We start from the raw sequence: 22,500 nt of genomic DNA, 5'->3' as shown, positions 1-22,500 counted from the left end.
TGAGGCCAGTGCGTAATGATGTACACAGGCCCTGCAGGGACGGGCCAGACAAAGAGAGGAGCATGCCAGACTGTAGGTTAGTGTAAGTGGAAAGGACATGGGAGGCCCGGAGGGGACGTCTATAGGTCCTCAACGTGGTCGACACACAAAGAAAGATGACAAAATTAGTTCATTTTGAACTGTAGATACACTCGTGCCTGCCAGTGTACACACATTATAGTATGATGAGGTCACTGTGTGCGCAAGCTTTTATATTTTTATGGTTAAAAAAATGAATTCCATCACTATAAAAGACACATTATTTTTTGGGGGTTCCCAAAAAAGTGATACTTAAGAGATGATGTGGTTTTTTACTGGAGAGCAGCTCAGTATGGTCACAGTATTTTGTTTTTGCAGCGGACACAGCAGCAGTTATCGGCCTCCTCTCTCCTTCCTCCCTCCCTTACCTCCTCTCTCCTCCTTCACTTCCTCTCGCCTCACTCACCTCATCTCTCCTCCCTTACCTCCTCTCTCCTTCATCACCTCCTCTCTCACCTCCTCTCTCCTCACTCACTTCCTCTCTCCTCCGTCGCCTCCTCTCTCCTCCCTCATCTCCTCTCTCCTCCCTCTCCTTTCTCCTGCCTCACCTCCTCTAGGCAGCCAGCTGTCCTCCAGCCATCCCGTCTCTCCCTCCAGCTCTCCCCCCTAGAGGTGGGGTTTGTTTGGTTGGTGTTTCAGGACCAGAGACAGACAGTACAATGAATTCTTTTGAAGAAGAATTGATTCTGACATTGTGTGTCTTATGCCAAGTGACTCCCGCCTTGTCTCACTCAGGAGGCGAAGAGGTCGGCTTCACTCTGGAGAGGATCTCTGTCTTTCTTTGGTCCATATTGACTGAGAGACGCAGCATTTTTCACCTCATCTGTCACTCAACAAATTGAATCCATCTCCCAAGTAGTGCATGGTGTCTGGTTACAGAGAGCTGACAGCTAACCAATATTAATGACTCATCCACTGATATTTCTCTCACTGACTCCAATGTCAGCTTTCTACTTCCTCTTCTCTTTGCCATCTTATTTATATCATTCTCTTATTGCTACCTGCGGGAAACTGTGAGGAAACTAGAGACCCAGTGGAAGAAGCTAGGCCTGTAATTTATCAATATAAAAGTAATATTGCATATAAATCTCCCTTTTTTTGCTTTGCATATCTACAGTAGGTGCTTTGTCCTTTTAGTTCAGGGAGAGCTTTCAGAATGCTGGTTCTTGAGAGGTTGATAGTAAACCGGATTGCAGGCTTTAATTTGGATGAAGCAGCAGCAGAGCAGTGTGAATGAGTTGGAAAAGTGTGCAAGATAAAATAAACAGGAAGCAATGGAAGAAGTTCCAACTGGAGTTGAAGTCCATGCGAGCTGAGAATAAGTTTTAACCATCTTTGTTGGAAAAAGGATAATTCATGAGCTGGGCTGAGTGCTGCCAAAGGTCGAAGCACTTTTATTGAGAAAAACTAGGTCGATCCATAGTTTCCTGTTAACATACAATTGACTTGTTTGAGCATCATTGAAAAAAGTAATAATATAGTATAATGAAAAAAAGGAATAGTCATAGAATAATGTCTACGTTTTCATTAAATGGTGTTGAACAAAATTCTATAAAAAAATATAGCATATGTCCAAAAATGTCCAAGTTAAGTGTATCAAAAAAGTCCAAATCTAAAAAACAATCTAAATTGCTAAATATCATTACAGGTAAGAGGTTAACTTTCTCTTTAATGTATTTGTACATAGTTCCTGACAAAGTAACTCCCTAAACTACTCCATTCAGAAGTAAATAAGCGCTCTGAAGATTTAGTATTACAGGAATGTATTCAGTGACGCTGAATCTCTGGCTCCACCTGGAGGACATTTTAGGGAACTGCACTCTCCAGGTTCAAGTGTTGACAGTCGAGAGTTGCACCAAAAAAACTTTGACATTTTTGAGGCATCAGATTTCTTTCAAGGTGAACACAGCATACAAACTATATAATTGTTGTTGAATTAATTGAATTAAATGATTAAATATTCCTTCACTGTTTTCAGTCAGTATAATGTTTGACCTAAATAAATTATCTGAAATACTTTTTCCTGACTATAGTCACACTGAAAAGACAAAGTGAAAAACTGAAAGGACCTAGGACAATAGACTTTAATATGTAAATATCCATCCATGTTTATTACAATAAAGTATGGGGACTTTTACTCGGCGTCTGGTTTCTTAAGCACCTGTTTCCAAGAATGGAGTCGTTTAAAAAAAGACTCACACAACCTGTTGAAACTGAATTAAACATCAGTCTACACAAAAAAAACACAAAATCGCTCAATGTAAAGAATATTGTCCTGTTTCAGTGGCAAAAAAAAAAAAAAAAGATGTAGAAAGAGATCTTCCATGACTTCTGTAAGTCTGTGTCATCACAAAAAGAAAAAGAAAAAAATCAGGAACAAAAAAAATCTCAAAAGATTAAGTAAAAAAAAAGAAAAAAAGATTAATATCTGTATTTTGTAGAATAATCCTTTGGAGACACCACCAGACCTCTTCCTTTTCTGGCTCCTCGGTACACCGTTTCAACAATGTCTATCATCTCCTGCTTGTCCTCCATTGTCCAGTTGATCTTGTTGTTGTTACCGGTCCCCAAATCAATCATGATGTGTTTATTCCTGGGAAGAAAAAAGTGAAGTTCTGAATTTGTTCCTCAACAGTGATACACATCTTCATGAGAGAAGTTCCTCGTACAGCCAAACCAGACATTGAGCGACTTACCTGAAAAAGAACATGACGGTGCAGGGGTCGTACAACTCGTACATCTTGTTGAAGTCGGGCACTTCTGTGATGTCCACCAGGTAGATGACGGCAAAATTCTTTACCTGTCGGGACGTATATGGAATATTAATACAATCGTAAACCATCAATGTATAATTATGAACGGGGAAAGGTTAGTTTCTGAATTAAAATAAAGATCTTGCACGATTTATTTATTTTTTGCAAATCTCTCTCTCACACTCACACTCACACACACACACACACACACAGACACACACAGACACACACACACACACACAGGCCAGCTGACTAGTTGCTTCTGGTTGTCTCAAGATCACAGCTGAAACTCAGAAGAGATCTCTGCTTTTAGAGTCGCAGCCCCCAAAACTCTGCACCCAGTTACCCCTGCATGTTTGGAACACTACCTGTTCTTTAAACCCCGTCTCAAAATCCTTTTGTCTGTTCAACTGGTCTGTTTATGTGGTCGTTTAATGTTTTAATTTCATATTAAACAGCACTTCAGCTAACTGTTTGCTTTTAAATGTGCTTTATAAATACATTTGCATTGAAAGTTGAATGTTATGACCTGCAATACCTCACCTTTTTAGTGCACGAGTATGAAAAATGAGCATAGCTAACTGAGCTTAAAAAAAGAGTATAAGTTACATCTTTAAGAAAAAGTATTGCAATGCCTCATCTTTTTAAGAGCCTTACTTAGAGTTGGGCAGCGTGTCCGGAAAATGGTCTACAAACTGCTGACTGAGAGCAACATACCCAACATAACATACTGTAATGGGAGTCGCAGTTGTAAAATAGTGCACATTGATAAATAGTGATGAATCCCTTTAGCAGACAGAATAAACCTGCACAAATTAATCTATTCCATATATAAGGACCATCACAAAATGTAATTATATATATATATATATATATATATATATATATATATATATATATATATATATATAATAAAACATGATCACTGAAATACTGTCACTCAATCTTTTCTCACACACACATTTTCTAAGAAACAGAAATATTAATCTCTAATCTTATTATTTCAGCTACTTCAACAATGTTATACAATTAAATTAAACTATTTTTCACACACACACACACACACACACACACACACACACACACACACACACACACACACACACACACACACACACACACACACACACACCTAAAGCAACCAGGACTAAACTCTTGAGGATTGCCACTTTGAGTCAATTCAATACATTGTGTATAGCCCAAAATCACAAATTTGCCTCAGGGGGCTTTACAATCTGTACACTTACAACCCCTTTAACCTTTAACAGGGAGAAAAGGGGAATAAGTGACCTTTATTTCTTGACTAAACCCATGTCATCTGTAGAAAGCTCGGAGCAGACATGAATCAAACCTTTTCAGCGATGCTGTAGAGAACCTCGTCCATTTTCATGCACGTCGGGTCCCAGTCGTGTCCGAAGCGGATCACGAGGACCCGGTCCTCCTCGGACAGGATGGCTTGGTCCACCTGCCAGCCGTTGTGGAGATGTGGTAGCATGTACGACATCTTGAACCCGAGCCGTCAGACACCTGAAAAACACACACAAAGGATTCAGGCAGGCATCAAATTAAGAGACCGCTCGTGCAGAAAACGTTAGCTAACTTACAGCTAGGCTAGCTAGCTCGCGAGTTTGAATTGACATCTGGAAACATTGGAACGTATTAGATAATACAAATAAAATAATAATAATAATCCTAAAAACGTACCTTATAGAAATAAATAAAAGGAAATGCGTATTAAAAGCGTAGCTTGATAACTACAATGGGACAAAACTGCTTCTGCTGTGTACGTTTCCGTAAATGTTACGCTCTGTGCGCGTTACGTCATCAACCCAGCGACAACGTGTCCACGACGTGATTGCGTCACGCGTATGAGTAGTGTTTGTTTGTTACAAAATTACAATATTGATGTTATAACTTTCTGGAGTTTGAAATCAATATTGCTTCGGACATCTTATTTACTTATATATTCATAATCTTTGATTTAAAAAAGCAAACAAAAACCTCCAATTAAAATATACTAAATATAGACTCTTTGTTTTTGACTTATTTAAGGTGAATCTTCAAGTTTCTAAGACTTCTACAATCAATACAATGACCTAACGTTTGCCATATATCACATTAATAAGCTGAAGAAAGTTAGTGAAGTAAACATTCTTTTAAACTATCTAACGTGTGGTTTCAGTCTAAGATAGTGCAATAAGTAAAAATTAGGAAAGTATTTTCAGAAAATAGCTATCTTTTCCTGGAACCAGACTTTATGATAAGAAAAAATACCTTCTGTGATATAGTCAAAGAACTGCTGAGGTATTATCTCTGCTAAACAACAAACAAAGATGAGCTTTTCCTCAGACTGCACAGTTTGCAACAAACAGAAAGAACATTTAATCAATGTCATCCATGTTTGCGCATTCCAACTTCTAGCGAGTCAATGCTTATCTTCACTGCCGTCTTCACCTGATAGAAGTTTGGTAATCTTCTATTTTTTTAAACAGTTTTATTACCTAATTTGGTCTTCAACCATCTTAGAAAGAAAATGACTCATTTCAATTTCATAAGGATAGGTGTACAAATTATGCCTTTAGATAAACATGTTTACTAATTTGTATGCAGTATATAGACACAAAGACAAAACATTTATTGTTGTGCAAAACCTGACAGTACAAATAGAAAGAACAACAAACAACAAAGGATCAAAGGTTATAAGAAAACGTTCCAGTCTATGACATAGCAGCATATTATGGCACTCCTTAAAGTTTGAATCATCATTAGATACGTTTCAGCCTATCTCTCTCTCCACCACTAAACTACACAATCACATTACAGTGGTTCTGAATGGACACAAGATTAACAAAGTCTGACTGTTTCACGTTAGACTATTTGGTCAATGACACATGATTGTTTGACAATATTTTTGACAATTTCACAAAGGAATTAAGATCTATATCCTAACAACGATCAACACTGTAATCATCCCTTAAAGCTGAAAAAAGGCATTTCTAACTGTGAATGGCTGGTTTTTTTTTTTTTTTACATTGCACAACATCAGCCTTCTGATCAAGTCTGAACAGTCTCTCAATCTAAATCTCTGCTGAAAAGAGACGTGATTCTCGCACCGTGTTGTTACACAAGTCTTCTGCTGTAAAACCACACCCTGTTCAGCAAAACGATTCAGGTTTCATGAAACCCACTTTAGGCCAGAAGGAGGCACGAGGAAACATTCACATATTTTCTGGAGATAAAATGACTCGACTGGTGGTTCTTTGAACGTCCCACGACGCTTAGAGAAACATATCCAAAGTACGCCGCTATTCCATGAGGCGATATGAAAAAGTTTTTGTGCACAACAATGTCTTCCGATCCCTGAGGAGCGCTGAGGCTCAGCTGGAACCGGCGCCGTTGTGACGAGGTCGGGGCGATGACACAGCGATGTACAGCAGACTGCCTCCGTGCTCCTGCAGCTCCTAGACGGCGGGATGCTCGGGACACGAGCGATTCACCTGAAACCACTCGTCTATACACCTGACACAGGAAGAGGAAGAGGAGGGTGAACAAATGAGCTGAATTACATTTAGATAGATATATACTTTATTTCTCCCCAAGGGAAATTTGTTTGTCGTAGTAGCAGCTTACAAACACACACACACACACAAAAACAGGGATGAAAAATGCTCAATATATACACAAGGAAACAGCTGAGTGTATTAATTTTACAAATGAAATTATACACAATAAACATCTCTATTCATTTCATCAAATTATCTCTTATTTGATACATTATCTCATTACCTGGATGGCAATATGTGTGCATGTGTGTGTGTGTATGTGTGTGTGTGTGTTTTCAAGGAGTTTCATTCACAAACTGATATTAGTGATATTATAGTTGTGGCCTCTTGCTGCACCGATTTGCTTTCTTGCTGAAGGATTGATGAGAAGGTTGACACCATACTTCATATCAGTCTTTATATATCAGTCTTTATATATATATATATATATATATATATATATATATATATATCTATGATTCAATAATGGCCTCCCAGCCCCTTTAAAGCTCACCAGATGTTGGTGGAAGCTTCATATTCAGCATGCAGACAAGAGCGTGGTGTCTCTCATCTCTTGTTACTCACAGCAAAACAGTGAATAACCTTATTTCCCCAAATGTCAAACTATTCCTGTCAATGAACAATGAATAAATAAACTAGCAAGAGAGTATTTTTGTTAAGAAAACCAAGATGGCGAGGGCTAAAATGTCAAATTCAAGGCCCCAAAACTGTGTTCCACACAAACCAATGCGTTACTATGTCTACTCTCTACATACAGACTATGTTTCTTGCATTGCTATTGACAATCTAGTAACATCTGTACAGGAATATTTTGACATTATGAGACATATGCTTGTTTTTTCCTGATGTCTGATGTTTGTAATCTAAAAATGTGCTTTTGGAAGTCGTGACTGTTTACAATTTGTGGTCGTAAATAGTTTCACAAATGCACAATCTGTTCATTCACGTGTGTTTGTGCGTGTTAGTTACCCTTTGTGGTAGATACAGAGGCAGGGCAGCCGGGCAATGGTGTCTCCCTGCTCCAGCTCATCTAAACAGATGGCACATTCCCCAGAGTCTCTGGACAGGATGTCCTCTGAGAAAGACAATACGCACAGAACTGAGGGAAGAGTCGCCGCGCGCACCAAACCGTGCGTCAGATGTTCAGTTCAGTCGCTGAATCCTGCACAACCATCTGTTTAACCTTTGGTAGCAGAACCCCAGTTGTCGTCTGTTTCCCAGATGACAACTGGTTTCCCTCTTCAGTAAACAATGCCGTCTCCAGTGGGAATAGGTTGTGTTATTTGAAATATAGTTCAGTTGTTGCTATCTTCTTTATGTAATTAATATTGTTTTAAATAACAGGTATGATGAAGTTTTCTTTTGTTTAACAAGACAGGCCCTGATGTCAATACCAGAGGCGAAGGAGTAACTTGAACTCTTTTTTAGATTTCTATGTGCTCATTAAAACATGAATCCTGCAGGACAGGTATGATCGACTCATTCAAATGCACTCGAGAACATATTTGCATTGGGTGAGGAGTGATGAGCAGTGTGTGGACTGCACGTACTGTACATTTCTCAGTAACATGCATGCTGCTGCGAGTGTGTGTGTGTGTGTGTGTGTTTGTGTACGCGTGATCTACTCTTGTTCTCATACATGTTACACTGTCTAGCTTGCGGAGTCTCTCCTTGCAGACAGTGTGCATAGTGACAGCTGTCAACTGTATTTGCATGTGTGTGTGTGAGTGTGTCTGTAAATGTGTGTCTGTGTGTTAGCGGCAGGAAGCCAACACACATACATATAGGTGGCTGCGTGGATGAGCGGCTGCATATGCAAGACTTTGTATATTAGTTAATGATCATCCTTACGATCCAGTCGTAGAAACAATATGACTTACCATTGTGACGAAGGAAGGGAGCACAGAGGCAATGGCCGAATGTTTGTACTGTACTCAAGTACAACTTTGATGTACTTATTTGAGTAAAGTATCTGAATACGGACATCTGATTTACCATTGTTCAGCAAAACAGATTAACGTTTCGGCTGCGGCCCAAAACCAACACAGAATCCTTCAACTTTAAGAACATCCCATGCCCCCTCGCACTTTCACCCTGATTTCTTACTGTTGTAGGTGAGCCGTGATTTGCTGAAACACATGAACAGGTGCTTCTCTATTTCATCCGATGCCATAAACTTGGAGCAAACAGGACAGTGGAAACCTGTGGAAGAAAACACAAAGAGAAGAGAACATGAGGACAGAGGTGTGCCCACTTCTCTCTCATTACATTTTATTGATATGTACACAACAGAGGGCGTGGGACAGTTATCATGCGGTTGATCTTACATAGACCTGCATGGTCTCTCGCCTCCGTGCACTTGCCATCTCCCTGTCTGCTGTAAACAACTTTATGCACCGCATGTATGAAATGTACAAAGTCAGTTATTAATTCCCCCCTCTGTGCATCTTCTCAGCTGCATAAATATTGATAAGCCGGCTGCTTGACCTGAGATAAGCTAACATTCTGTCTGTCAGTGTAACACCGCCGTCCAGACAGTAACGACAAATTCATTATACACGCAGTCGATAATTATCTTTGCATGTGTTGTGAACCTCGTGTTTGTGTTGTGTCATGTGTTTGAAAGGGAGGATAATCCTGTGGGCACGATGTCAGGCCTGCAGGGGAACAATCACATGGATCTGATGAGCAAAGGTTATTGAAGAGCTTCTTAATGATTAGACTTCCTCATCTTGGAATTTACAGGAAATTGGAGGGAGGGGAAAAACTTTAATGTTTTTATTGACCATGTTATGAAAGACGAGGAAATTGGTGCATTACAAGAGCTCTAACATCAAGAAGGATTTAGAAAACACTGTAAAATGGAGTTTTCACATGGACATGACGTGGATGTTGGAGCGCCGTGATAAGTCCTTTTAAGTTTGCGTTTTGTTTTGTCTGGAGACAACCGACCAGTTGACAAACATCTTGGCGTGTCAATTCAGGAAGTGTTTGTGTGTATGTGTGCATGCGCGTGTGTGTCAGACAATGTGTAACCAGCAGGAAGCTCTTATCGGCTGACCTACATAATGCACTCTTCCTTCTCAGTCGGAGAGAATAACAGGCCGTGTTTTGCAAGACAGAGGAGAGGCCAAAGAAGACAGTAAAGTACAGCCGAGCCACCTGTGGCTACAATAAAAGTGCAGAAGTGCTAAACAAAGGGCTCAGTCAGTCATCAGACTGCTATTACCATATGCCAGGTGTCTCGTGTCAAATGGGAAAATACTAAGCAACTTTGACAGTAATGGGTAGCCTATAGCTTATGATATCTTGAACATGAACGAACATGTTGACTCTAAACTCACACTGGGTGTCTGAAGCACATGAGACCAGAAATGTTACAGTTAGGCCACGTGAGATGAAACAATGTCCCTTGGATAAGATAAGGACTCACTACAGTGTACCAAAAACAACAAACATTAACAATAATAACCTTAGAATAAGGAAATCAGGAGATTAAAAAGTTCTTAAAGGCACAGAGCAATAACATATCACTGGTTTGCGTGAGACTGACTTCTTTCCAGGTGTTTTATGGACTGTTCACCACGCGTCACAGTCTTACCTCCCAGCATATGAGGGGACAGATGAGCCGGCAGGGACCCGATGAGCAACCTGTGGCCCTCAGGTGGCAGCTCGCTCTCCTCGTCACCATCCGTGCCATCGAGGCTCTGATTCAGTCCGTGTGACCCCGACCTGCTGCCAGCCCGTATACTGAGACCCGAGCTGGTTGGCCCTCCGCCTGTGTAACGGATCCGTGGGCCATCTGGTCCATTGGTGTACCTGAACCCCGCAATGCGTCCCCCTCCGCTGGAGTTTCCAGATGGGAGATCAGAGCTGGAATAAGCCCGAGTTCTGCCATCAAATGCAGGGCTGCTCTGTTTGGCCCCCATGCTGCTTCTAGTCTTTTTTTTTGTGCGTGTGTATGTGTGTGTGTGTGCGCTTTAAAAGTATTTAGCCACGACACATGGTTTCAGTGAGTTCAGAAACACTGACACCAACAAAGGAAATGAAGCCTGACACGCGGACAACAACAGAGGTGAAGTGATCCAACATCTTAAAGTTTCATGGTGCGTAAAGTGCGCACTTTCTGAAGCGTAACATCATTTCCAAATGGTTGTTTTGGGGGTTTTTTTCTTGGCAGAGTCCCTTCCCTTTTTCCAACAATGAAAAAACAAAAAAAAGGAAAAATCTCTTCAGGTAAAAGCAGCGGAGTTCTCCACCTCAGACGAGGACATTGGCCCAAGTGTTGAGTCGCAGCTCGTCTGCTTCAAGTTTGTTTTTGTGCTCAACTGTGGCCGTCTGAAAAGAAAAATATAAGCGGGGATTGCGCTCCTCCTCTCTGCGAGGCAGGCCGTCAGACTACCCGAAGTTCACCAGGACAACACACAGCCGCCTTCAAAGTAAAAGTCATGGACGCGCCACTAAGTGTGGGGGGAAAACATCAAACTGGAAGTTACTGTTGTAGTTGGACTAAAGCAGCCTGTATCTGTGTCTGCCATGGTCTCTGTTGCCCCTTCATGTCCTGCCTTTGCATTTGTGTAAAGTAATAAAGTGGTTGTGTTAAAGTATTTAATTAAATTCTAAAGGTATCACAATACATCTTCCCCCACAGATTATTAGATCATTGTATTGGTGCATGAACAAACAGTGTAATGCAGTTTGCTAGCTGGAGCTCATTTTTCCTTCAGTGTGGTTTAATCCATAGACGGCATATAAAATAAGATACAATAAGATAATCCTTTATTAGTCCCACAGTGGGGGAATTGCAGGATTACAGCAGCAGACGTGTAAAGTGCACACAGGAGACACAGAGCTAATAGTAAAAGTAAAATGAATTTAAAAAAAGTAATATAAATAAACAATAAAACAGTAATAAATACAGTAAAGAACATATAGTAGCAGTATTATATACACAGACAGAAATGTATTTAAACATGTATTTATATTGCACCAATTGAAATGATTAGTGTTTTGTTTTTTTTTAATGCAAGCTCGGTTTAATCTATAAAAGTGTAACATGTGTGATATCTTTATATGGACAGTAACTATCGCAAAAGCAGAAACAATAAATGTATATCTGAACTGCTGGAAACCTCATAAACAGACGTCTTTTGTGATTTTACATTGAAGGCCAAGGCGCCGCTTCCTGTCTGCTGTCACATCCTCGTTTCCAGCTTCACGCGGCTCCGAGTGGGCCTGTCAGGTGGCACGTGACGTCAGTCCCAGTAACACCAGCGGGCTGGCTGTTGGCAGCAGTTCACCAGTCCACTGTGATATGGAAAGCCCTCCATGTTTGGTGCTTTGTGTTTGCATTAACTTTGCCATGAAGACAAAGAAGAGAAATAAACGCAGGAGGGAACGCTGCTCACACGGTTTATTGAACCATTTAACACACATCGGAGGACAAACAGAAGAAACACTGCATGAGAAACATTCAAGTAGGCAATAAAAAGACACACATTTACAAGCCAAAAGTAAACAGGCTAAAGATAAACCTCTGAAACAGTCTTGCTCGTGGGTCGGGTTAGTGAAGGCCTGAAGCATTGCAGTGCACTGGATGTGACATACAACAACACACTGTGAGATTAGCGATAACAGGGCAGGCGGAAGGGTGTCCGTCAGTAAATATCTTCTCTCCCTCCCGTGATATCACTCAGGGATTTTTGGGTGTGTGCATTTAATATTCATATTTATGCTCACGGTTAAGAGAACGCCTCGGAAGGCGCCGGTCAATTCAAAACATCACACGCAAAAAAACAGAGAGATTTCTCTTCTTCTCGATTGAGGAAGGTACCTCATCAGACGCGCGCCGACTAAAGAGGACAAACTGCGAACCACCAACAACCAGGAAGACTACGGGACAGCAGAACAAAGGAGTCATGTGACAGTGAGACACCCAAAACAGGAAGTGCTTAAGCTGCAGCATGGGCCTTTTGTTGTGACGGTCATATGATAGTAACATTGATTAAAAACGACCTCATTTAGTGACGCTTAACGCTTAGAGGTGCACTGCCTTAGAAACATTAAGAAACACACCTCAAGAAATGATCCATGCTACCGTAAAGCTGCACACTTGGATTTCCACACGAGGCGTAAAAACGCTTTGGATTATAACCCAGACTAGACTATTTTAGCCGCGTGTTTGAAACTGGATAGCTTGAGAGCTTCCCCTCTCTGAATCTACGTCACAGCTGTACATCCCTCAGCTCCCGCCGTGAAGTGGAAAACTTTTGCGCCGCTTATCCCTCCCTCCTTCATTCCTTCCTTCCCTCCTTCCTTCCCTCTCTTTATCTGCAACACTTCAGTTGCCTCACGCGGCCACAAACCGTCAGTTTTCCACCCGTTTGTCTTTAAACTAGCTCTCGAGTGTCCTCCGTGTCAACTGACAGGCAGAGAAAGTAGGTTATCTGTCACATTCATCTCCAAAGCCACGGGGGCGGGTGGGCGGTATGTGTGCATTGCAGAAACAATCTGACTGTTTTTCTGCATAACAAAGCCAGCTGAGGCTGATGTAATATTGCTGCGCTGTGGAACTTTAACTAACCAGATGGTGAATGATTACGATAGTTGCATTGGACATGGTACGGCTCACGTAGCCCCAATCTTTGTGCGTGTGTTTGTGTGCGTGTGTTTGTGTGTTTGGTTGCAGGGGGGAGGGGCGGGGGTCAACGCAGTGCAACACAGTGCACTCTTTGGGAAGCAAAGCCACGGAGACATTCAAGAACATGGTGGTGCGTCGTTAGCGAGTTGGCCGTATACGTATGTGTGTGTTTTTAGGTGTTTGGGTCGATGGTCGATGAGGCCCCCGGAGCTTCCGAGCCGCTCTTTTCCTCACACACAGCCGCAGGCCTCGTCTTGGGGGGGTGGGGGTCGAATCACTACTGCTGGCTGACCCCCATCTGCTGGTGGTCCGGCCCCGGTTCCCCCTCCATGTCAGCGTGGTAATGCTCGAAACTGTCGTCTTCTATGTCTGGCAGACCCAGCAGCTAACGGGGAGAAGGAGAAGGTTGAGCTGTACGGTAACATGAAGACGTGTGTGTGTGTGTGTGTGTGTGTGTGTGTGTGTGTGTGTGTAAAACACATGTTCTTTTACTTTAATGATGCCAAACACTTGGTCACATGTAGAACATGATCTACAGCTTTGTATTCATAATTAAACTATATTTTCCTCGACATACTGCACATAAAGTAGTGGAATATTCATACTTATGCAACTTCAGTTACGAGATACTTTGCAGATACATATTATCAATACACAATACAATCAACTAATATATTAAATATGTATCTGCTCGATAGCGTGGAGTATAATTTTATCATAATACTTTTGTATTTTCACTTAATTTCCTATACTAAGCCCTTAAGATACCCTTAACTAATCCTTTCTGTACCACTGAAACACGTCAAAGATCTTAAAGGGGTGATCCAACTTATTTGCTTTCTTATAATAATATAATAAAATATTAAGATGCCCTGAACAATATATACACATAATTAATGTTGATTTCATGGATTTTTTTTAGGGTAAAAGAAAAATAAAGTATAATGTTGCATAGTGATATTACACAGTGCACCATTACAAGTATCACATATTTGATATGTTTTAAAGTCCTGTAATTATTGTGGTTTTCATTCTTATTCCTATTTGTCAAAAAAAAAGCTTGTGAGAGAAAGTGTCAAGCAAATCAGCTCTTAAATCTTAAATCTGAGGTTCCATGAAATTTAAAAGAACTCTTAAATGTGAAATAACAAAAATATTCTCAGAATTCATAAAAAAAAACAAAAAAACTGCCTTAAATCATTTTCAACATCCTGCTTTTGTTTTCTCACATTTTCCGACAAGCAAGGCAACATTGAAACGTCTGAACTCTGGGTGGAGTTTGACATGTTTTGTTCGTACCGGAGAGAACAGAGTGTGTCAGGGCTGTAACGGACCCAAAAGAAAATCAGTGAAGCCACCGGGGTGAAAAGCAGAAAACAGTTTGTTCCCTTACAGGCCTGAAGGACGTGAAGACCTTCTCCAGCACCTCCAGCAGGGTCTTCTTCCCGCAGGAGGAGATGTAGTCCTGGGCCAGCTGCAGGAAGGGAAGGCAGTCCTCGCTCTCGCTCCACACGTGCTGCAGACACAAACAACACATGAGGAAAAGTCGGCTTCGTCCCAAACACCTCACGGCGAAAACATCGCGTGAGTTCAACCAAGTTGTGAGCAGATCGGTTTTACTCATGCGAGGTTTTCACCCGACGTCACTGAAAGGAATCCATGGATTCAGCCCGTGCGTGAAGGGGAAGAGCGTCATTTCTCATACAAAATAAACTATTGCCATGTGACGCTTCGTCCACCAGCGATGCTTCATGGGGATGAACGTAGTGAAGCAACTTGAAGGAAATAACCAGTAAATATGTTAAGCTGGGTCAGGAGAGAAATGCAGGGCAGAAATACAAACTAGAAGAGAGCAATTAAACAAGACATAGAGATACTTTTCTACTTTACCTGCAGCACAAAGGAGAGAATATATGAAACATGAGGATTCTTTACAGTGACACATGCAAAGGTTTTCAGTATTTACCCTCTCAAAGTGTAAGAAAATAACAATAATAGTTCCTGCATAAGTCACAAACGAGGATTAGAGATACTTATACAGACCGCTACATAATCTGTTATCCACTAAATGTGGATTAACATGCTAAATATTCAAGATTCAAGATGTTTTTCACTGTCATATGTACAGATAGCAGACAGTTATTCGAGACAATGAAAAGCTTATTTTGCTCGGTCCTCCTAACACAGTGAACACACTGAAGGTAATAAATAAATAAAAAATAAGTCGCAACCTATAATATGGATCTACATTCGGATCACTTTCTTCATGCATCATTGCCTGTTCCCAAACCATAAGATAAGATAAGATTATTAGTCCCTCAGTGGGGAAATTACGGGATTACAGCAGCCCTTATTCACAGTAAGTAGAGATAAAGATCAAGTAATATAAATAAATATAAATCATTGGCTAATAATGAATCTCTTTTTACACAATATTAACAGAGTTTTCATTCAGGTTGTAAAGCGTAAAGCTCCTTTGTTGGGCTTATTAGATGAACATCCATTCACACACACAAATAAACTTTTGATAGATTTCTAGTAAACATGACTCTTCCTTTCTGATCACAAAGCCTGTCCAGTCTGAGGGCGGAGCTGTTGAGGATTTACGTCATGAACGCCGCTGATGGCCAATAAAACTGCATTACGCAACAATGAATTGTATTTCCTCCTCAGATATTAGATTACCACACAGATTAAATGAGATTAGATAGCTCTATCTATAACATGGAACATACTATAAAGCAAAAAACAAAGAATAACGTCAAGTAATTACAATAAAATAATACAAATATACAGAGAGAGAAATAAGATAAATGTATAGCGACTAGTTTCCCCTTTTTAAAATCTCTGCACATGAACATCTGCTTGTGCTGAAGGCTGTTGGCGCTCCCGCCTCGCTTTCTTTCACTGTCGTTTAATTGGAGTCGAAAGGCTGAACTGTTACAGATAATGTGTTAATGCTGCGAGGTGCCGAGTCTGCAGCGACGAGGAGGAAGTAAGCAGCAGGTGTGAAACAAAAGCACGAGCTCCAAATGTGGCTTTGCCGTTAACCTTTCAGTGTGATGTTTGAGTTGATTATTTCAGAAAAATCATTTGGGATTATTGGAATTTCAGTTCAAGATTTCAGATGGAAATCAGGGGAGTTACATTCCTAACAGTATTTTGGTATTCATACCATTAATTTGGGGTAAATTAATCATTGTAAAATGTTAATTAAATGTAATATATGCACACATGTTAACCATTTAAACCACCCCTTCATTTGCACCTTAAAATATAGTTAATATTTCAATAAGGTGAGAGGTTCATGCCAAACATGATGCTAATGAACGACTACATTATTATTTAATAGGGTACTTGTATTTAGACGCATGATTAACGTTTTAATAAAACCCTTGAAAATGATCACGTCGTGACAGACATTCCTAATGTACGAATGCATTATCAATCCATCCATTAATCAGCCCCAATCCTCATGATTAGATGAGCAAATTGATGGACACCTTTTGGTTTTCGGAGTCACGTGAGCGTCACCGAGGGTCCGTTTTGTTTTCACGGGTCCAGACGAGGATTACATGGAGCCCTGCGGCTCTCGCGGCTCGTGTGACGGTTGTTCCAGCTCCACACTGACGGACGACTCTCATGTGTGTGTGTGTGTGTGTGTGTGTGTGTGTGTGTGTGTGTGTGTGTGCCTCTGCTGCGCCGGCAAAAAGCCTCCATCTTTCAGCAGATGAAAGCCACAAAGAGGAGCAGAACTGCTGCTGTTGTTCAGCTGCTGACCGGCGTCACCGAGCCGGATGACTGACAAGCACCAAACGTCCCCCTGAGGGGAGTCACCGATATCTGAGCACAGCCATGTGCAGCTGTGCTCCTGTTACGGTGGACAAGCCCACCCTACAGCGCCCTCCAGCGGAGAGAGAGAGAGGGAGAGAGAGAGAGAGAGAGAGAGAGAGAGGGAGAGAGAGAGGGAGAGAGAGAGAGAGAGAGAGAGAGAAGTATCGATCAGTGAGAGTATCTACATCTCAAGGGTCCAACAGAGAGACAGAGAGTTATTCTGAACAGAGCACTGTGACATGTGTGTGTGTGTGTGTGTGGGGGGGGGGGGGGGGGGGAGGGGGGGGTGCATTTGATTCAAAAGCTGGAGGAAAATAAGAGCTGTGAGGGAGATAAAGTGAGACAAGAAGGGAGGGAGGGGAAGAATGAAGCTGGTGGTGAGACAACTAGACACATAATGTACCTGTTATCTAACCCTCTGCTGTGGTCTCTCTCTCTCTCTCTCTCTCTCTCTCTCTCTCGCTCTCTCTCTCTCTCTCTCTCTCCATGCAGAGCCTCCCCCGCTCTGCTATCTGTGGGAGAGACCACGGCACGGTCGGTGTGACGTAATAATGTGCGACCGACTGAGCGGCCCCCTCGGCCCCCCGGGGGTCGTGTCCATCTGCTCCCCGCCCTGTCGGCCCCTGTGACGGGGCAGGAGGAGGCGGCGGGGCGGGTCGACACCACCACTGCACCACACTGCTGGAATAGGATATAGACAGCCTGTGTAGCTCCCAGCGAAGTCATTATCGATACTGAAATGTGAGATTAGATACTCTGTCAGATGTTGTTTGTACCGTTGTACAGCACAAGTGTTGTCTTTTCCTGGTTTTAGGCCTCAGTACAAAAGTACAATACAAAAACAAGGTGTTGTGACATCTGTCTTTGTCCACATTGCTGATCATTATTTATACAAAATGTCACTATAGATGTTTTTTGAAAGCTGGTTAAACGAGCCACGATATCATCTCAGCAAAAAGGTATATTTGTTTAAAAAAAAATTACAAAATTGTGATCTTCTATTGTGATCTTCTATTTCCCACACCTGCCCACATAGCTCATATCCTCCATATTGTTTTCAGTGTTTATGGGACTTAAAATGAAGTAAAATGGAGGGATTTTGTATTTCTCGGCTAGTTCAGTGAGGCGATGTCATTAGAAACCATCTTTACAGCATCGTGTGGTTAAATGTGTTAACTTTACTTTGTCTATAGGCAAACATTTGTTTGAAAAGGATTCACTGATTATTTGTAAAATGTATCACAGCAGAGACCTGTCAATAATTATTAAAAAAATAAAGATATGAAAATGTGTCCCTTGGTAATTATTGACTTTATGTCTGCAGAACTGAACCTCTCTAAACAAATAAGTCAATCAGTGTGGTCGCTTTGGAGATAATTATCTACTCACTAGTCTGGTGTTTTTGACAGTAAAAGGCCTAAAAGAATATAACGGAACTTAAATTGTCAGAGAAAAGCAGCAATGTGCCACTTATTTTTTTTATCGCCCAACATCAAGTTCTTTATAAGAATATAAGAAGCCTTCTTTCTGGCCCTAATGCAACATGATGTTCTGCAGAGCTTTTATTTTGAAATTCCCAGGCCTCGTGTTTTTATAACCTGGCCAGCTTGATGTCGCTGTGGTTCAAGCGGGTTATCGCAGTTGATTATGATGAAGGGGGAAAAAAACACCGTCGACAGAATTGTGGGAGGCTTGTAGGTGGGATGGGCACCCAAACTGAAATGACATCATCCCAAAAGGCCCCCCTCCTCCCCTCCTCTCTTCCTCCCCCGCGTCTATCAGCCGGGACCAAGAAGGACAACCCCACCTCTCCAGCGCCACCCTCGACACACCTACACGAACACGCACACGCACACGCGCAGCGCGAGACACCCAAAGGCCCCTGCGAAGAAGCTCACTCACGAAACTGTCGGTGCCGCCGGGACACAGCACGTAGAAGGAGACGCCGGGCTCTGCGTAAAAGTCGAGCCGCCTCTCGTCGTCCTCCTCGGCGAAGATGAGGTCGAACGGGTTCCCGGAGCACCACTTCTCCGCCGCCTCCACCAGCAGCTTGAACTCCATCCTCTCTCTCTCTCTCTCTCTCTCTCTCTCTCTCTCTCTCTCTCTCTCTCTCTCTCCGTTATCCGGGTCTGCGCGTGTCCCTGGCTCCGGAGCTTGATCTCGGTCTCTCTGGCCGTCGCCGGCGATGATGCTCTCAAGACGACACAGCAAACAGCTGATCGGACAGCAGCATCAGCAGCCTCCACCTATAAACTACCGCATCTCCTCTGGTGCGCCGTCTGCACGGCGCCGGGAATGGAGATGACAGTGTTGGTGCATAGAAGCGAGCGGGTGTTGGGCGCTCATCCGCTTCTCAAAGCCCCATTCCCTTTCTCTTCCTTCCAACCACGTTATGAAATCAGCCCCGTCGGTCGCATGCATGCATACGCAGGAGAGGACGCTGGGAAAAAAAAAAAAGAAAAAAAAAAAACGCGATGACGAACAGGGGAGCCGGGCAGCCGTCCATCTCTGAGGCGCTGCAGCCTATAGGCCGCTGCCGCTGGCTCGCGCTGTGTCGCTGTTCCAGCCTGCAGCCGGTTATCCCCGGGGATTTGACATGATGCATATGCAGAACAATCATAGGGATATTATGCAGACATGTATGCACGAGCTGTGTGTGTGCATGGAGAACACTCGCGTCATCAGACAGATACTATCGAACTATACGGTTTAAAAAAAAATAAAGAAACAAGTTTAGATTAAGTTTCCCCCAAATTACAAATTGAAAAACCCAGTTTATTGTATGTAAAATCATACCCTCATAATGTAGGCTTGTTTTTACTTGCTATGGATGAGCAGGCCTGCACTCTTAACTCTTCATTAGTAATAGTTTTAATGTGTTTTTCTGACAAACAAATGAAATAACACAATTGCACAACTTACTGAAAAGACTCTCAGGACGTGACCGGAAGCCATGGAAAATCTCTATAAGTGGTTGACCTTCGACCTTGTGCGAAGAATCTTTTTGTTTGTGTTTTGTCAAACTTTTCCTTGGTCTGGAATTAACTCGCCTGTTCAGATAGTAAATATATATAAAACAACATCAATAATAATAATAATAATAATAATAATAATAATAATAATAATCCATAATCATGCTGTTATCTTTTGACCAAAAACATTGTTACTTAATTAACAGCAATAAATAAATAATTAATCCATGTTTCCTTTTCCAAATGCATACAATTTCATTCTAAAATATTTATAGAAGTATCAGCTGGACTCCAACACGACCTCTAGTGACCTCCCACCGATGATACTGGAAACCAGTGGTTGAATTAATTAAAGCTCACACTTTGCAGAGACGCCTCCAGGCTGACCCGCCCTGCTCCAGCGGTCCCCGCCACCAGAGGGCGAGTGAAACCAGCGCACCTTCCCGCTGCAGCTCAGTCAAGTTCACCTCAAGAAGCGTCAACAAGACCGGAACACGTGAGGCGTGTGTCCTGCCAAAATAAAAGCGGTATTTGGGGGACTGTAGATGGATTTCGTGGTGAAAAAAACTTCATATAAGTTGAATCAAGTACATCAAGAGTCTATTATTTAATACAGTGTTTTAGTACAAGTACACATAAACAACAAATCACATGTTGTTAATGGCTTCAACGTGTAGTATTAATAAAATACATACAAAGGCACAATTAAAATACATAGAGCAATGCTTTATAAATAGATAGCTGTACAGTGTCTCCACAGATGGGACTGTAGCGTGTGGTACTTTATATTTGATAAAACCAAGAGTATCTTATTTCCAGAGTAATATAAATTTATACATCAAATTTCTTAAAGCAGCTTGGAAAGTATTAACTCCTGCAGCCACAAACATTATTAGATGATAAAGTATCAAAATATCATAATTAAGTTATTTAGTGGATCAATAATACAAAAAATGGAGAAAAAAAGAAATGTGGGAGCTTGAAATAAGCTATAATACAGTAAAAAAAAAGATACTAGTGAAACATAAAATACAGACCAAAATAAGGTTTCACGATGTATCCCAGCTGAAGACTCAATGGCCACAATCTTTATCCAACAATAACTGTAGATACTTTCAAAACATCATCTTTGACATGGCGTCAACACGTTACACATGAGTTCATAACTACCAGTCGGCCCACTTGTTAACATAAAAGTGCTGCCACGCTTAAAGGTCTTTTATTTTGAAAGTCTTCACCAGAAGCAGTCACGTGGCTCACTGTAGTGACTTTCTTACTTTCTTCTCCTCGGTTGCTCTGCTGCCTCTCCCCGAGGCTGTGATCTTCCCCTCAGTGCGCGCGTCGGATCTCCCAGCGGCCAGACGCGCTCCTCGCTCTGCAGGCAGCAGACTCCTCTCCTCCTCTCCTCCGCTCCTCCTCTCCTCCTCTCCTCCTCTGAACGCACTGAAACCTTTAAACAGCAGAAGTCTGAAGCATGCAGCGGGCCGTGAGGAGAGGTTAGAGAGGACGGACGCCCCTGCCTGCTGTCCGGCACCACGGGCGTCGCGCTTTTGTTTGCAGTGAAGATATTTCACGTTTTCTTTCACCCAACGCAAAAAAAGAGAAGGAAATCCTCAGATATCCTAAAATGGATCCTTTACAAAGTGGGAGTAATTGTGAGGAGGACTCGCAGTGTGCCGACGAGGAAGAAGAAGAAGAGGAGGGAGAAGTGGATCCAAGAATCCAGGTGGGATTTTTACACATTTAATCCAGATGTGGCCGCCAGTGAAAGTGACATTGAGACACAGATGTGAAGTCAGTGTGCAATTTTGTTAAAACCTCACATTACTCACACACTACTTTGCACTATTTTTGACTACTGTTGTCTTTGATTGTCTTGCTTAATGTACATTGTGTATTGTGTGTGTAAGAGCAACGTGCACTCACAGTCAGATTCCATGTGAACACACATGACCCCAATGAACAAAGCTCATTCTGAATTTATAGTTTTTTCAAGTATACACACACACACACACACACACGCACACACACACACACACACACACACACACACACACACACACAGACGCACGCACACACAAACACACCTGAAGCTAGGTCAATCTGAAATATTACTACTTTATGATATGAACAACTAGTGTTTAACTCAACATAAGGTACTATTTAGTGAACCGTTTTCAGCTGTGCGGGACATTTAGTAGAATCTTAAATCAATATAAATGAATGTGTTTGTCCCTTTAACACACAAACACACACTTTCCATGACTGCCATGTTTTCTGTAAACAGGGAGAACTGGAGAAGTTGAACCAGTCCACAGATGACATCAACCGCTGGGAGAGCGAGCTGGAGGTAAGACCACTGTCATTATTGTCAGTGTGTGCGTGTGTGTGTGTGTGTGTGTGTGTGTGTGTCCCGCTGTGGGTAAACACTACCAGTCACGACTGAGCTAAAACACCCGTCTCGAGGAGCCGTTTAAGTCTCTCTTTCTCACTCTAAACAAGAGAGGAATAATCTCGTCTCCAGTTGGTTTCAGGAATCCCGCCCGGCAGCGAGGTCATCACATAGAAACGGTTTCCACGGAAAGTCTCGTGCAGATGGACATTATTGAAATGCAGGAAGCTGCTTCTGAAGGAAAATGTGGAAAAACTGAAGCGGCGGC

The 22,500-nt window shown here is 42.0% G+C and overlaps 4 protein-coding genes across 4 annotated transcripts in view; 1 reads left to right on the top strand and 3 right to left on the bottom strand.

Moving 5' to 3' along the window:
• Positions 1-2,161: 2,161 nt before the first annotated feature.
• txnl4a (thioredoxin-like 4A) lies at positions 2,162-4,635 on the bottom strand. The gene is made up of 4 exons (XM_068575811.1): positions 4,536-4,635; positions 4,183-4,358; positions 2,775-2,878; positions 2,162-2,671 (listed from the first exon to the last, which is right to left on the bottom strand). Exons 2-4 carry the CDS (start codon positions 4,333-4,335, stop codon positions 2,500-2,502), a joined length of 429 nt encoding a protein of 142 aa, XP_068431912.1. The 5' UTR covers positions 4,336-4,358; positions 4,536-4,635; the 3' UTR covers positions 2,162-2,499.
• An 823-nt stretch (positions 4,636-5,458) lies between these two features.
• LOC137784690 (E3 ubiquitin-protein ligase ZNRF2-like) lies at positions 5,459-10,709 on the bottom strand. The gene is made up of 4 exons (XM_068575549.1): positions 9,996-10,709; positions 8,501-8,596; positions 7,364-7,469; positions 5,459-6,350 (listed from the first exon to the last, which is right to left on the bottom strand). The coding sequence occupies exons 1-4, from the start codon at positions 10,321-10,323 to the stop codon at positions 6,293-6,295; spliced, it is 588 nt and encodes a 195-aa protein (XP_068431650.1). The 5' UTR covers positions 10,324-10,709; the 3' UTR covers positions 5,459-6,292.
• A 1,081-nt stretch (positions 10,710-11,790) lies between these two features.
• On the bottom strand, positions 11,791-19,300 carry mturn (maturin, neural progenitor differentiation regulator homolog (Xenopus)). Its single transcript, XM_068576148.1, has 3 exons — positions 18,771-19,300; positions 14,428-14,550; positions 11,791-13,419 (listed from the first exon to the last, which is right to left on the bottom strand). Exons 1-3 carry the CDS (start codon positions 18,927-18,929, stop codon positions 13,312-13,314), a joined length of 390 nt encoding a protein of 129 aa, XP_068432249.1. The 5' UTR covers positions 18,930-19,300; the 3' UTR covers positions 11,791-13,311.
• A 1,841-nt stretch (positions 19,301-21,141) lies between these two features.
• Positions 21,142-22,500, top strand: part of LOC137784681 (SH3 domain-binding protein 5-like) — an 11,765-nt gene continuing 10,406 nt past the window's right edge. The window contains exons 1-2 of the mRNA XM_068575536.1: positions 21,142-21,566; positions 22,128-22,190. Coding sequence (XP_068431637.1) covers positions 21,468-21,566; positions 22,128-22,190 — 162 coding nt within the window. The 5' untranslated portion in view covers positions 21,142-21,467. The remainder of the gene's footprint in view (positions 21,567-22,127; positions 22,191-22,500) is intronic.

Source organism: Clinocottus analis, unplaced genomic scaffold, assembly GCF_023055335.1.
Source record: "Clinocottus analis isolate CAN_PGR_092001 unplaced genomic scaffold, fCliAna1.0.p SCAF_14, whole genome shotgun sequence".
NCBI lineage: Eukaryota > Metazoa > Chordata > Actinopteri > Perciformes > Cottidae > Clinocottus > Clinocottus analis.
The sequence above is the reverse complement of the archived record's forward strand: the minus strand, read 5'-3'. Positions and strand labels throughout refer to the sequence as shown.